Raw genomic sequence first — 17,419 nt, 5'->3', positions numbered from 1 at the left:
TGTTGTACCCAATTACTAGTCTAGTTTCTAGCATGGACCTACAGTATTATAGGTCCATGGTTCTAGACGACGATTCAAGTTAATATTGGTAAAAGATAATTTAATCATAATCAATCATATCATTTAAGACTGTTCTCCCAGAGGGTCCATAACACTTGAGCTGAAACATTAGCTTACAGACTAAAATCAAAATGCCCGACTATTTGCGCACATGATAAAATGAATACCGTACTGTACAGTATGCCTACTACAGTAGGCCTAATAACAAAATTAGCAACAATTATAGAGACTTGGGACCTAGGCCTACCATGTCATTTACACATTCCACAGCCTATTTGATGTAGCACACATTATTCGTTTTAAATACAAGGCTTATACACATCATTTGCTGCTTATGGCGCCCCATAGTCCTGGGTCGAAGTTTCAGATTAACAAACAGGGATTTTTACGCAATATTACACGCTAGCTAAGTCACAATGAAGTTTAATTATAATAGAGACACTAGTTAATAAAAAATAATAGTGTAAAAATGATGAAGACTAAATTATATACGATATCTGATGGTGTGATATTAACAACAACATGCATATCAGTACCCATCATAGCTAAATACCCATTCGCACACAACACATCCATCTAACTATACACATAAGCCTATCACAAACTCATATCAGTTAAAAGAATGAAACTAAACCTGCCGCCATGTGCTGAAATAAATAAGGTATGTAAAATGTATGTATGGGGAAATCTGCGATATTGACAACAAACACGCGTCGTCATAATGGAAATTCATGTCCAAACTATTAATAAGACTGGCAACCTGAAGCAACTGTCAATGTATAACATAATGTTTATTTGGAACAACACTTTTTTAACAGTGGCACACATGCGTAGATGGTGCGTCCATACAAATTACACAAAAAAATTACTTTAAAAACTGTATACAAAAGGGAAATGCATATTCCCGGGATAGACACTGAAACATACCTATCGCTAGCCAATGGCCTAAATTGCACTTTACAATTAACACGCATCGTTAGTCTAAAATTGCTATATAATCACAATGTAATAAAACAGTTTACTGCAGGTCCAACACATTCACTTGCTTGGTTCCCACTGGAGCAATTTTCAACTATATTTGTCAATGTTTAACGGTTCTTTCACACGAGAACGATCGTTATGTATATTTGCATCAAGGTGCTAAGTTCGATAGAAAAATTGTGGAGAATTGATCTAATGTGCACCGCATTCAATGTGCGTATATAGCGTTTAGAGCTGCATATCACGGTATTTAATTTACTCGTGTGTGAACATGCCGCAAAACAATGTTATCTCATTGCAATTGTACTCTTACAGGGGACGATTAAATTTGCTCCCATGCGAACGAATGTTATTTCGGGTCTGATACATTGAATGTATGACTATCATAGGCCTAATGTATATATGAATATCAATGCTGAAGATGATCTAACGATATGGCCTCCTTTATGCTTACTGTAAAATATTGATTACCGAAGTGCGATTGATTAAAGTTGGCTATATTGTTTGATTCGCTGACCTGTAATTAAAAGGCTTATTTTAACAAATGCGATATTATTAGTGCGTACAGACGGACGGAGACGCGACTGATCTGTTTGAAAACCAATGGTGAATAAAATGCAAATGAACATTTGATATTAGTAACGTTCGAATGTTTATATAATAGTGTCCATTTGGATTATATCCAGTTGTGTAACCGCCATGGTAAGTCACGCATTTGCAGAATACATCACCTTAAATTCAACAACTATTATCGACTGTGATGGTACATGTGTAAAGTGGTACCATTAAACGGATGTATGTCTAAAAACGCTTGACGGCGATTGAGAAGATAGATTGAAACCGTATTGTCAGTTTAAAGTCTGAAGCTATCAACATCATCTTGCAGCCAAATGCCATTACAGTGTTCAGCTCAGGGTTGTAAATACCATGATAAGACTATACCTAGAGAGAAAGGAATTACGTTCCACAGGTAAGGCACCGTCTTTCATCTAATTTCACATTGCACAATGTAACGATTGTGTTTAGATCTATAAAATACAAATGTCTGATAGTTGTCTGGGCTAACTTCAACACTGATGGGAGATAGAAATATCTTTAACTGATAGTCATGGAGTTTATATAGAATGTGAATTCGTCATTAATTTAAAAAAAAGGAAAATAACCAACCGACAACAATGTACTGTATAATACTAAAACTAAACTAACAAAGCTGTTAATTTTGTGGTAGAAAGTCTAATGTTACCGAATAGCTGTTGTGATTGTCTTTGCCTAGGTGACATGAGTAAGCTATGACAGTACGTATATATAAACCATTTTAAAAGGGCTAGTTGCTTCTTGTTAGAATACGGTATCCTATACATTTTATTCAAATATAAGGTAGGCCTAGAGTAGGTCTGAGCTCACAAGGTTTGACTTAAATAAAATAATAGACTACGGTTCCTTTGGCCAAACAATCTTAGTTCTGCAAGAGTCTGTTAAGCGTTTACCGCCAACGATTAACAGGATATTATATAATGCTGAAATGTATGAATGATCGTCTTTTTAGATTTCCCCACCGAGACTCAAACAGACTGTGGATATGGGTAATGAACATGAATGTGGGCAAGTGGATGCCAAAAGCAAGGACACTGTTGTGCTCCAGACATTTTACTCCAGATAATTTTGAAATGTATAAAGGAAAAACTCGTCTTAAACATACTGCTATTCCTACAATATTTGTATTTCCCGAGGACATTCCTCAGGTAGGCCTACAGAATTATAATATCGGATTTACTGTATAAAGTAGGTCTGTAAATAATTATTTATTTTAATCATATTTCATTTTGGAAAATAAGTTCTTTTCCAATAAAAAATTCGTTTAGAAACTTCCACTTTCCTAACATTCTCATTATCATCTCTCTTCAGGCCTCATTATCGTCCTTAAAACTTAAATAACTCCTATATAATTGGTGTTTAAATATCTTCCCGACCACAATTACAAAAACAAACACTATTAATTAATAAAACGTAGAAGACAATGAAGGACAATTAATTGAGATCAGGACCATAATCCATTGACTTTTTTGGCACTATGGCGTGTGAAAACACACAATGTTACGGCAACAGACTACTCAACAATCAACTGCTATTTAACAACTCTTTACACACGTTTGAAACAGAATAATACATATTAACCGGCCTTACAATTCACAACACTAAACATGTTAAAATATATTTGGGAAAGATGCTGGCAGTTAAAATCATATGAGATATTAAACAATGATCTACCAACAGAATAATATTTTATGTATTTTTCGTTTGATAACCCTTTATAATGCGGTGTTCTCTGAATAAGGATTGGCCATAGAGTTCAAAACACTTATTTCCTCTCATTCGTTCCACGGGAAAATGTCCTCTCAATAGCAGTGTCCACCGAACCAAAGGAATGGTTCTCTGTTTTTGCATTTTGGAGAACAACATTAATTGTTCGATTTCGCAATTTATGAATATAAATTATGATATTAGAAAATCAGAGTATACTACTGGTTTTAATAGGCTATTAATATTTTCATAATAAATATATTTATATTATTTTCCAGCCTCCAGAAACAGAGGATAACACACCAAAGCGTAAGAACTTATTTTCAAACTGCTTGTATTCTAGGGCTAAATGAATACACACACTTTGAAAGCACAGCACATGCATCCTTTTCTCTTAAAAACAAGATTATAGTTATACAGTTATTTTGCATATGCATACGTAAATAATAGCTCCATTTAGATAATTTATGTTTATGCATTTTAACACGGCGATAAACGTTTTTATGGAGTAATTATTGTATACAAACAATATGTTTTCTAATAATCCTATTATCTATACGGTATGTATGCAAATCGTCAGTGAAAAAATGTGGGACATACAGTTAACGCACGCGCAGATTTCAACGTCATGCGCGCGCATCGGCTGCGTATCCTTCGTGACGTCACTGATGTTGGTTGTCTAGTATGTGTATATTAATGTAATGAGTCTGGTGTACTTTGAGTGTAGGCTACTGCTTAAGGCTGACTAAATGGTATTATACCATTGGGTGTATTTATCAGTAATGTACTGTAAGGTGTTGGTAATATCAAGCATGTCCATAATGACCATAATAATAATCAGCTATATAGCTTTGCATTTACTTGTACAGTAAGTTCTGTTTTTATGTTAATTTACTGTTGAACAAAGGAGGAATGTTGTACAATGTAATTTAAATGTAAGATGTTTACTGTATTATCTGTTTATACAAAGCTACATATATCTTTATTAAACAAGCTACAGTTACAAGCAAAATTATTAAAACATTTTGTTCTTTGCATTTCGATCCGAAGTATGTGTGTGTATGTATATCAAGCTGAGATTGAATTACCGGTAGTTTATTGTAACAAGGGCGACCATACCTATATGTTAAAAAAATGTACAATTGTCTATATAAAATATACGTTTGATTATCACATTTGCACTTTTGTCGTAGGCTTTATATTATTTATACCTATCTTTTTTTTTTTACAAAGTTAGGCCTAAATAGGGATTTAACTACGTTCTACACTGTTTCGTGACCAAGGCCCATCAACCTGCTGTTACCGCGGCTGACTGAAGTTTGAACCGTTAATAACTAGTACACCAATGCAATTATACCTATTTCCAGCTTTATGAACCATTAACTGCGTATCGTTTGTAAAATTAATAAGCAAATGGTAAACATGTGGAGACCAAATTATGAAGGATAATAATACTCGAATATGAAATTGCTCCTCCGACGCCTGAGCTTTCTACATGATTACGTGCTGCTATGTACAGTATATTGATAAAATTGTCAGAGAAATCATGATGTTAATTTGCTATATCAATCAAATTACAACAGTAGTAAAATCAGTTGATTGCTACTATGATTAAATAAATAACAACGAATGCATCATGTATATGAAGTGGTTTATTCCTAATAGTCTTGAGTAATTTGCATTATTCTCTCCAAACCAAGGCGTTCATAATACCACGGTTCTGAGCAGGTGAAATCCGACGTTAAACTTGACACGCGAAATATCCGAGAAAAAAAACTGGTCGCTAATTAGAAAAAGATTATTCAACAAGTAGAGACTAAACTCTCGAAGAGGTTTAGAACATTCGTTCCGAAAGTGATCGCTAGTTAGAAAAAAGCTTTCCTAAAGTAATTTAAATTCGAAATTTAAAGACAGTAGTGGCCGTATTCACCATTCACACTTGGGCTACCCTTAAAATTAAACAAATATCCTATCCAAATAAATTCAATTTAATGGAAAGGAAAGACTTATTATTTATTAAGTGAAATAATTTAAGGAAAATAAATAAAAGTGGTCGCTATAAAGGTCGTTCAAAAGTACTCAAAGAATACTAAACCATCTACAAAGTGTAAAACGTTTGTTCTGAAAGTGATCGCTAATCAGAAGAAGGACTGTCCCTAAATTCCATAACAACCAAAGGACTGTCCCTAAAACTCCCTAACAACCAATAGTTTCTGTTTGTAATTACAACATTTTTTCTCTTCATTTTTCTAATTTTAGCCAACAAGTTTCAATCAGCCTGTCTGACGGCTCATAATACAGTGCGAGAGGAATTTGGTATTCCACAAATGAACTGGTCTGATGACGCTGCCACCACTGCTAAAGAATGGGCAAAAAAACTGGCAAACAAAGGATATTTACAACATAGTGAAAATAGAGGTGATTATATATTATTTACCTATTATTTTCCCTATCAAACTTAAGACAAAGAATGACCCTAATATTGGCAATCTTTTCACTTTTGTTTCTTATTATACTATACTTAGAGTTTTGCATTATCTTTGATGTTTTCTTAGTTTCTATTGGAGGCAAATACTAACTGGCTCCCACAAATCAATCATAATACTGCATAATGCACAGCTCTAACAAGTTTGTGAACACTATCTTTCAAACATGTTTTTAATTCCGCGGTAGACCTTACTCTATCAGTTTTGGCTAAATCCTCATCATCTAAGTTTTATACAGTACACCTACTCATTGACTGATAATAAAATACCTGTAGGCCTAATCACAACTTATCAGTGGTTTAAGTTACTGTATTAACCAGATATGTATAATGAATTAATTTAATTGATTACGATTTATTAAATCCAAAGGCACATTATTGAAAACTGATAATGGTGTGGGTACGTATCCGTGGCTGGATCTCAATGGAGTACAAAATAAAATAAGCAAAAAGCTAAATCAAAACGATAACGTAAAACAAAGAACAATTAACAGAGCAAGCGGGCAAAACTACCCCTTCACCAGTACAATTTATTGTTAAAAAAAGATTTAATCGAAACGTCATTGGGTTGTAATTATATTAATAAACAACAAATATTAAGCCATTTTTAACACCACACATCGATTTTAATAATTGTATTATTTTTATGTTTGTATATTATTAGTTTATGGTGAGAATATTTTGATAACCGAAGACAAAGAAAATGTGTCTGGAAGTCAGGTTGTGGAATCGTGGCTTGAAGAAGTAGATGCCTACAAGTTTGACATGCCTATGTGGCAATATAGTAAGTATTTGAACGAGGTTAGACGAATTAGCCTAGGCCTGGGCTAGCTAGGCCTGATATGAAATTTGTTTTGACGTACAAAAATAGGGCCTAGCCTAGGCTAGGCCTATTAGGTTTCTTAAAACGTACTTTTCAAATATACTATTTGTCATTAGCGCCAATGACAGCAGTTTAGGAGCGGTCTATTAAATTCTCAGTAATTAATTAGGATATGTTTCTAGGCCCTGTGTATGTAGGCTATGCTTAAAGTAGTCTGACCCGGTGTCAGGTCAGCGAATTAGCCTACGCCATCAACATGTTCGGCACGGTCACATAGTTTTGGATTAGGCCAAGTTGAGCCGCCGACAATTTTGAGCCGCCGCCAGAAAAACGTTATTTCTATGGAACGCCAAATGCTAACTTTCCGCCGGTGCTCGTTCTATTTATATATAGGGATAACGATGTACATTCAAAAGTTTATATATCATGGTTTTTAGTATATACATTATTAAATATTATATTTAAATAATTATGAAAATCTTGCTTGTAGATTCCAAAATATATATCACCGAAAGTGATCGTTTTTAGCCAAAAATGACGTAAACATGTTGCCCCTCAGCAGTCGGCAGTTGTATGAACTAGGCTAGGCCTACTCCATTTTTCGGTAAAATAATTACATAAAATCACGTTTTTTAGTAAAATATTTTGTGTATTAAAATTGTAAAATTCAATAAAATATTATATTAAAAGATTAGTAAATAAAAAATAGTATTTATTTAACCTCATTCGAAGAATGTTAATACTCTATTAATTAGTCCTGAGAGACAACGTGACTTAATTTTTCTCGCGTGTAGGCCTACTAACTATATGTTATGCGCGATTTGAACGATTTGCGCAATTTGAAATTGCGCAAAAAAATTCTTGCGCAATTTAAAATTGCGCAAAGAATTCTTGCGCAATTTAAAATTGCGCAAGGATTTTTTTGCGCAATTTCAAATTGCGCAATCAACTTGCGCAATTTCAAATTGCGCAAGAAAATCTTTGCGCAATTTTAAATTGCGCTGCACAATTTGTAAATTGCGCAAGATAGTTCTTGCGCAATATGACACCTTTGCGCAATTTGAAAACGAACTGTAAATTTTCAAATTGCGCAACAAAATTCTACCAGACAATGGGTATTATAATAATTTATTGGAAACTAAATAACTCAAAATAAAACATAATAAATGCGAAGATAACATGTGTATAATAAATACATAACATTTATTATTACAATTAAATAATATTATCACTGTAACTTGAAATAAATCAAAATAAATGTAAAAATTAAGTTTTTAATATTAGTTTAAGCTAGGCCATGTAACCTAGTCAGTATCAGTAGTCCAGACCCTAGCTAGGCTAGAGTAGTATAGCCGGCAGCCCGCGCCGCGCCCGCCTGGTGGAACACCACCGCTTCGTTTTCCTTCGTCGGTTCTTCGACGGTATGCTAACTTATAACAATATTTGCACTACTAAAATAAGGAAATGCGATATTTATCTTTAATTTTGAATCATTCTTAGAAATTACTATAAAAATATGGGTGTGCATGATTTCACAATCTGTCGAAAAACCTTGCGCAATTTGCAGATTACTTGCGCAATTTAATACGTTGCTTGCGCAATTTGAAACACATGTTTCAATTCAAATTGCGCAAGGATTTTTTTTGCGCAATTTCAAATTGCGCAAATCGTTCAAATCGCGCATAACATATATACCACGTAAAGCTTTACGTGGTAGTAGGCCTAGGCCTACACGCGAGAAAAATTATGAGTGCACTGAATTTTTTCCTCGAAAGATTAAAACAATTAAATTATTAAATATTACTACTTTCCTTTGCTTTGTTGTAAATTGTAATATGTAATTATATATTATTCATTTTCATGACCAATAAACCAAGACCATGAACTTGTGTAGGCTACTAGGCTAGGACAACATCCTAATCACTACGCGAAATGTCGTAAAAGACGCATGCACTGGGCGTTTCATAGAAATCACCGGCGGCTCAACTTGTCGGCGGCCCAACCGGTCATATCCCATAGTGTTAACATAGGCATTCTGAATACAAAATGAAGTGCCTACTCACCATTCATTCTATGTCTGTGGCAGTCTCCATGTAACAGACATCTCTCTTGTAAAAAGTAGTTTTAAAATCCAGGTAAAATTTGCAATATAAAACATAATTGTTTTCTTTATTGTTCGTTTCTCCACAATGTTTCCAAAGAAGTTTAAGTTCTTTGCCCGTTTTTTGATGTTTCTTACACGTTCAAAAAGACGAGCGGAAAATATTTAACATCCGGGTGCTGTTTGACTGCTCTGTTTCTGATTGGTTAAACGTCTATATCTAGACTTGCACGCCCCACGCTTCTTCGTGAGATAAAGTATTTTACGTATGAAACGTCATGTTTGCCAAAATATTTATCTTGTTATATAAAAAAGTATGGAACCTAGACTAGTCTTCATCGTGTAATAAAATACAATCGTATCTTGGATGATGTAACCTAAAACTTCAGTTTTTGTCTCTTTTTCTATCCCATTAAAGACACTAAATATCAAGTTTCTAGCTATCTCACAAAATCTTGTATTGGCATCTTTGGTTATTTATTTAATAAATCAACAATATTTGATATTAATGCATGCCTTTTTTTTTGTTCCACAGATACCAGTCACTTCACACAAATGGTTTGGAAAAATTCCACCGACTTTGGAGTCGCTAAAGCCAAAATGAGGAACAAAAATAAATATGTTATTGTAGCGCATTACAAGCCTATAGGTAATGGAAACATGCCGGGTGAATATAAAAAGAACGTTCCTGCTAACAAAGTTAACGTATCATTAGATGTTAAAGAAGAGCCCGAGTCAGACCCAGAGTCCGAACCAGAACCGGAACATGAACGCTCACCGTTGACGCGAACACCGTCAAAAAGGAAAGCTGAGGAGATTGTACGAAAACGAGAAGAAAGCGTTAAACGCGCAGCTAGCGACGCGGTTGGGACGGATGTAATTTCAGAAGACGTTGTACAACAGGAGGTTATTAAAGCAGAATATAATAATGGGGAACTGCACGAGGAAGGAAGTTTAGCGAATAAGTTAAGCGAAGAAGATTGGGAACAATTGAATGGTATAGGCGACATGGAAGAGTTTGATGACGATCAAAGCAGCAAGCAAGATTATGACGAGGGAGAGGAGGTAGTTCAGGAAGACGAATATGATCAGGAAGTCAAGGAAAGGTCATCATCTGTCAGTTTAAAGTTTATGGAAAATGGAGAAGATGCTGGCGAATTAAATGGAAACGTAGAAAATGGAATAAGTGACAATCAGGATCACGTAGTTCTTAATCGAGAATATTCAGATGGTGAAGATACTGAAGTTTAATATTTTACAGTGTTAATTACAATTAAATCAAATTTCTGCTTTTCTCAAATCCTCTCATGTTCAATCGTCTCCATTCCATGATCTCATTTTGGTAAATCTTTCTTCTTAATCTTAGTATTATAAAAAACGCATAGGGCCTAACAGTCTTGAATAAAAGAGAGATGGGTTTAAAATTAAGCTAGGTTCGTCCTTGGAAGCGCAACACAAGCACCAAGCGCGCTGCAAGTAATTTGACCAATCAGGACGCGGCGGATCATCCGAACTGTCACTTGTGCTTGGTCAACTTGCTTGCGGTTGTACCTACGCCGTTGCGTTGCGTCCAATTGATAACCAAGCTTTATAAAATGCTTATAACGGCTGGGCTGGTTTAGAAAATTCACGTCAGGTATGGTAATATACCAAGATAATCGAAACTCTCGTACACACGAAGATTCTACTTTTCTTAGTAATATTTCCAGTCCATTGAAAGTACATCATCTATATCTAGGCCTATAACTAAATCCTCTCTGTATTTAGGCCTATATCTAGGCCTATAACTAAATCCTCTCTGTATTTAGGCCTATATCTAGGCCTATAACTAAATCCTCTCTGTATTTAGGCCTATATCTAGGCCTATAACTAAATCCTCTCTGTATTTAGGCCTATATCTATGCCTATAACTAAATCCTCTCTGTATTTAGGCCTATATCTAGGCCTATAACTAAATCCTCTCTGTATTTAGGCCTATATCTAGGCCTATAACTAAATCCTCTCTGTATTTAGGCCTATATCTAGGCCTATAACTAAATCCTCTCTGTATTTAGGCCTATATCTAGGCCTATAACTAAATCCTCTCTGTATTTAGGCCTATATCTAGGCCTATAACTAAATCCTCTCTGTATTTAGGCCTATATCTAGGCCTATAACTAAATCCTCTCTGTATTTAGGCCTATATCTATGCCTATAACTAAATCCTCTCTGTATTGAGGCCTATATCTAGGCCTATAACTAAATCCTCTCTGTATTGAGGCCTATATCTAGGCCTATAACTAAATCCTCTCTGTATTTAGGCCTATATCTAGGCCTATAACTAAATCCTCTCTGTATTGAGGCCTATATCTAGGCCTATAACTAAATCCTCTCTGTATTTACTGTACCTCATATTTTAAGATATGATAACATAACTATTTCGTTTATATACGTTTTTATTATTAATTGTATACACCATAATCTGCAGGGACTCGATATTAAAGAAGATCAGACAATGAAGTGTGACAAAATTGTCTGCTCATTCTCTCTAACCCGACCCCAAATTCCAGTGGTATATTCCATATAATTATGTTACACTTCTTTTTGGTAGTGTTGTACTATGTAATTAGAAAATTACCTAAACTGGAATTAATAGCAGAAAATATTTAGTTGAAATTATAAAAATGTTTGTATATTGTTAATTAAAATAACTTTTGTTTTTGTAAACCACTTTGGTCGTCGTCACTGTGGTAATTATTTTACATTTTTTTAAAAGCTACCGTAATAATTAGCTTTTTATATTATTGATTGCTTATAGAATTATTTGAAATAAAAAGGTTTGCTGAATTTTAAATTAGACCATTGTTGTTCAGAGTAGTATTCCTGTTTGCCGCAACCTATATTAGAAAAGAAATTCTTTACACATGCGCTGTCGGTTTCATACGAATAAATTCGGAAGAGAAGCGGTTTTAAGTGGAAACTGAAAGTTAGCCTAAAATAGATGCTGCCTGACTGCTTAAAGAAGAGCCACTATAAGCGCACTACTAAAACTCTTTCAAAAATGTAATATGCGTTGATTTAATCGTTTGTAGGCCTACAGGAGGTATATTCAGAGCGTCATTCTGACGACTGGAGCATTCTCTACTTCTCTACGGAGCGCCATTTATGCCTTTATTAACTTTAATAATAAAAATAGTACTACGGTAACTGCTCAAGTGGACCCAATTTAGCACCAGGGTAGCACAGTGATATAAAATAGAAATAAAAGTCACTACTTTTAATATCGTTTCGTATATACCCATATCACAACCTGACAAACAGAAACATCCTGGCATTCATATTGATTCAAATTTATCTTTTATGTTTTCAAACAACATGCATAAGAATCTTCAGTACCCCATCATGCTTGGGGCTGAGCAAAGACAATTTTGAAAAAAAGAGCTGTATACAGTAGGTTCCCGCCCGAAAAAATAGCGTTACATAATTTGAATGAAACAAACTATATAAGACTCACCAGTACAATATATGAGCTTGTCCCCGGAAAGTGCACCTATTAATTGAAATATAAAATTAATTAAATAACAAGTCTCCAGTACTAGCCCATTCATGGTTGAGGCAGAGCAATGAAAATATAGCCCAGAAATGCACTTACTTATACTTATTACTATACATAGTCACCTATGATAATTATGATAATGTTAAAATTTCAACTATCCAGATGCGACTTCAACATTTTAGGTGGGGTTTTCTACTTTAAAAACTCGACTTCGTATATGCCTATGGCCTAGCCCGGCGGCGGAATTGGTCTGGAAATCGGCATCTTTGCAAATGTTCTATATTTGATCTTATTTCACTCTCCATTAACCCATGGAGTTAACTCCATGATTAACCCCATACAAAAACCATCGGAGACAAACTATCTGTTTAAAACATGTTTATTCTGGGACGGTGCGGCCATACACACCAACTGCTATGAAGAATCGGACATTTCGCTACCAATGTTGCAACATTGATTAACAAAATATAAATTTAACATTGGGGCGCGTTGACCGCGAATGACTAACAATACCATCTTTCCCACTACACCTGCACACACTCATTTTTTATAACAACGAACGGCATACCAGACTATGATGAGAGATACATTCTCTTCTCAACACGTAACGCGTAACGAAGATAATTAATTCCTTTTTTTACATTAAAATTGAGGCCGCTAAACATAAAATTTACGAGATCAAATACATGTAGCGAAAGCCAAAAAAAAAGAGTAAAAATTGTGCTCTCCTTGCCTCAGCACTAAGGCCCTCTACAGCAGCCTTGGGTTCGTTTCCACCACATCATTACCAGATGCATTGCTAGTGCCTTCTCAAGATGTGTGGTGGAAAGGGGGACGTATAATGCTATGAACCTCAAACACAGTGGCTCGCATAGCCTTAACTCTATTCCACCGACCAGCGTGGGAATCGAACCCACGACATACGTGTTGTTAACACGACGTTCAGACGACTGAGCTAACTGATCATTTTGGTTTTAGCAAGGTTAATAGGATATTTATGACGTAAGGATCAATTACGTAATACACGTATAAATAGACTATTATCAGCTTTTCAGTCATGTACTTGGTGGCGTAACGGGTAATGCTCAGGTTTGAGTGCTATCGGCTGGGGTTCGAACCTCGACGAATATTTCTTTTTAATGAATATTGTTTTTTTTTGTAAAGAGAGATATGTGACACTGTATTGTCGAACATGTATGGTACCATACTGGTAGGTATTCAAATATGCTTAATCGATGTAAAAATTCTTTTAAAATAATAATTCATCAATTCTCATCCTTTATTATCTCGTAACAACTTTTATTACAATTCCTTGGAAGTCATTCTAAGAAATAATACATCACCTGAAACCTGTAATAATTGTATAATATAAAATATTACACATTTTCTGTATGTAGTAGGTTTAAGCGTATACACACATTCTCACATGTATTGCGTACACATTGTGATGACAGCCTGGTTATGAAGACGTGTCACATGACAAACACAGTAAAATATTCACAAACCAATCCGATCGGCCTACACATTCAATGTCCGTACGTTACACTTGTTGATGTGCATAAACGCACACCGTCACTGCGTACGTATACGCCTATGAATGAAAGCCTCGTTATGAAGATGTGTCACATGACAAACGTCTTCAAATATTCACAAACATTCCACCAATCAACTTACGGATATCCACATTCAATTGGCCTACATAGTCAATGTCCGCACCTTTTAAACGAACGCGGATAATGCGCACACATTATAATGACCGCCTCGACCGTACCGTAGCCAAAGAAAGAGCACCAATAATATATACATCATTTGGCTACAGTCATTGTATACACAATTAGTAAATAAAAAACATAATATAATATGGTGGGTTAATATATAATAAAACCAGACCAATTAATATGAAAGAACACATTTACAAATAAATGCATCATATTACATATACCGTTCACAATCGAATCTAAAGATTAAAGTTAAAGATATATTGTCTCCCAAAAAAAAAAAAAATGTTTTAATACTCGGAAAAAAAAAATTTACTTGAAAACATTTAAAGCAAAAATAGTCAGATTGGTTGCCAGGTTTTGGTTGAATTTAACCGTTTATTTTGTCTTTTTATAAGTGAAAACATTGTTTCGGAGTTTTTCTTTCTACAGAAGTTTGATTTTAGTAATTTTCATTGTTCATGTTTTTGGGGGATAATACATCTTTAAAGCTCAGGTACAGGCATGAATTTTAAATATAATATTTGGTTAATTGTACATAAATCAAATATTTGTAAAAAAAATTAAGACGAAAAAACATGAATTTCCCTTAATATGGTCAAATACAAAATTTGGCAAAATTATTCCATAAAAACCAGGAAGACTTTTTTTCAGTAGTTAGGTAGTTAACCTAATGTAATAACATGTCTGGTGACTCCCTAGATGGTAAAAAAAGATGGTGGATATACGGTGGATAATTTTTGCTATAGCATGAAAATAAAAATCTGAAGTTGAATAAAAATATCAGAAATGTAATATTCAAGTTATATTACCTATATTTAGTCATCTGATAACATTTTTTACCACACCATTTATTTTTTATAGCTTTTTAAAATGCCTCTCTATTTACAAAATTTGTGTACAAAAGAATAGAGATTTTACTGTGTAATTTGAACTATCCCCCCACTGATAAGAAAGTGCTTATTTTCAACAAGCTCGTGTAACACAAATAAAATCCAAAAAAATATGAAACATAGGGGAAACTAAAGATCGATAATTATTGGAATGTATGATCAATAGAAATTTTTTGCCCGCACCTGGCCTTTAAAGTATAAAGATATTACAATTCAGTGACTTATTTCTATTTTATATCACTGTGCTCCACTGACGCCAAATTGGGTCCACTTGAGCACAGTGTCTTAAAATACGAAAAGATATTAACATTCAGTGACTTATTTCTATTTTATATCAATGTGCTTCCCTGGTACCAGATTGGGTCAACTTGAGCACAGTGTATTAAAATACGAAAAGATATTAAAATTCAGTGACTTATTTCTGTTTTATATCACTGGGCTCCTAATAGGGTTCAATTGAGCAAAGTGTATTAAAATACGAACAGATATTAAAATTCAGTGACTTATTTCTATTCTATATCACTGTGCTCCACTGGCGCCAAATTGTGTCCACTTGAGCACAGTGTACTAGCATACGAAAAGATATTAACATTAAATGACTTGTTTCTATTTATATCACTATGCACTACTGGCTCCAAATTGGGTACACTTGAGCACAGTGTATTAACATACAAAAAGATATTAAAATTAGTGACTTATTTCTATTTTATATCACTGTGCTCCACTGGTGCTAAATTTGGTCCACTGAACCAGTTACCGTAGTACTATTTCTATTACGGAAGTAAATAAAGGCATAAATGGCGCTCCGTAGAAGTAGAGAATGCTCGATCGTCGAAATGACGCTCTGAATATACCTCCAGTATCTTGTGACGATCTTATGACGCCCTCTACTGAGCTTTTCTTTTAATTTCGATTTACAAATCAAAAAGGAAAATCTGAATCGTGCTAAAACATCAATATCTAATTTTTCTTTGTGCGGCAAAATAAATTGGTAATCTGTTTGCTTAAGAATCATTGAAAATGTGATCGTCATTCCATGTTCTTTATTGTATTGGTCAAATTATTTGTGCTGAGTGTAAGGAAGTTTGCGTTTTACTGAGCCTACGTCCTAGAAAGAGACACCACAACCAATTGTCCCCTCTGTCTACACTATCAAACTAGTTTGACAAAACATGTCTGTGTGATGTGCCCAAATATGGCAGTGGTATGCACTAATAGTGATACTGACATCATCACGTCCATATATGGGCACATTACATTTTGTTGTCAGATACAGTTTGACAGTGTAGCCAGAGCGTTATATTGTCATGGAAACATAGGCCTAGTACATTTTTCTTGCCTCGTTTAAATTGAAACTTTCCCTTTAATATTGGTATTCCATGTATGCTTTAACGCTTAACAAATATAAAACATTAAATGGATTTTTTGATATGAAAGTAAAATTTCTTTAAGGCCTTACCAAATAAAAACCAACACTTTAATTAGGCCGATAGAAACATAGTTTGAAAGACAAAAGGAAAGGAATTCCGCCAGAGTAGGCCTATGTTATTTATTTACATTCATTTACTGCGCTAACACTTTATGTGGATATTTTGCAGTAGGCCTATAAAGGGACATTATTTCTAATATGATTTAAAGAAACATTCTGTCATTGTGACAATCAAGTAATGTTTGACGCCAACAGATTGTTCGAGACCTAATTCATTATGGAAGGCAGCCAACGCAAAAAAAAAAAAAATTAATAAAAAAATAACACCAAAAAATACGAACAGCCAAACCATTATATTATTTATAATAATTTCTCCAAAGTCAGACAAAACGTATGTTCACAAATGAACAACGTTTTACCAGAGAATCAGTCTATGTCTGGGAATTTTTGCATACATTCATAAATTATCAAAGAAACATATTTGAAAGATATAAAAACTGGGCCTTGATAATCTTTCCCATCAGGTAGAGTATGCCAACTTATGACAACCGCGTCTATTAAGCTTAAATCTGTAGAAAAAAACCTCATTGTTTTAATTTATACAATGACAAAATAAACAAAAAATCCAATTTGACTAATTTTTCATTTAAAGGTAAATATAATTTGTTTAGGTCCATTGTTTTTATTAATTTTTGTCTGACATTAAAATTGCATATTCAACAACAAAAAAATGTTGAAAATGATTTTGTCCGGGGGGTGGGGGGGGGGGGGACAATACATCTTTAAATGAGAAATCGTCCATTGTTTCTAAAACTTGTCTCTATGCCTACTTTTGTAAACTACTGTATATTCGTATTCGTCAAAAATATGTAAAATATTATTTGACGTGACATCTCTATGACAATTGACAAACATATCCCTTCTCAAAAGGACCGTTTTTAAAGTCAGCCGAGGAAATATTGTTTTCCTTCTCCGTAAAAACGGTATAAGCTTACTGTCATAAAGCGGGTCATAAGCACCTCCTCAGGGTGCAATACTTCCAACAGCAAACTCAGGGTTTTTTTCAAATAAAATATGAAATATAACTTTCCAT

The 17,419-nt window shown here is 34.3% G+C and overlaps 1 protein-coding gene across 1 annotated transcript; it reads left to right on the top strand.

The window, feature by feature from the left end:
- The first annotated feature begins 1,494 nt into the window (after nt 1–1,494).
- On the top strand, nt 1,495–11,587 carry LOC140047362 (uncharacterized). Its single transcript, XM_072092341.1, has 6 exons — nt 1,495–2,011; nt 2,588–2,783; nt 3,621–3,651; nt 5,602–5,760; nt 6,492–6,611; nt 9,287–11,587. Exons 1-6 carry the CDS (start codon nt 1,932–1,934, stop codon nt 10,000–10,002), a joined length of 1,302 nt encoding a protein of 433 aa, XP_071948442.1. The 5' UTR covers nt 1,495–1,931; the 3' UTR covers nt 10,003–11,587.
- The last annotated feature ends 5,832 nt before the right edge of the window (nt 11,588–17,419 follow it).

Source organism: Antedon mediterranea, chromosome 4 (genome assembly GCF_964355755.1).
Source record: "Antedon mediterranea chromosome 4, ecAntMedi1.1, whole genome shotgun sequence".
Lineage (NCBI taxonomy): Eukaryota > Metazoa > Echinodermata > Crinoidea > Comatulida > Antedonidae > Antedon > Antedon mediterranea.
Note: the sequence above shows the minus strand (reverse complement) of the source record. Positions and strands in the feature narration are given on the sequence as shown.

Excerpts from the sequence above, each read along its gene's own strand:
- LOC140047362 (XM_072092341.1), top strand. The coding sequence starts at position 1,932 with ATGCCATTACAGTGTTCAGCTCAGGGTTGTAAATACCATGATAAGACT. Across the intron at positions 2,012-2,587 it reads AAAGGAATTACGTTCCACAG|ATTTCCCCACCGAGACTCAA; the intron begins GTAAGGCACCGT and ends TCGTCTTTTTAG. Across the intron at positions 6,612-9,286 it reads CATGCCTATGTGGCAATATA|ATACCAGTCACTTCACACAA; the intron begins GTAAGTATTTGA and ends TTTGTTCCACAG.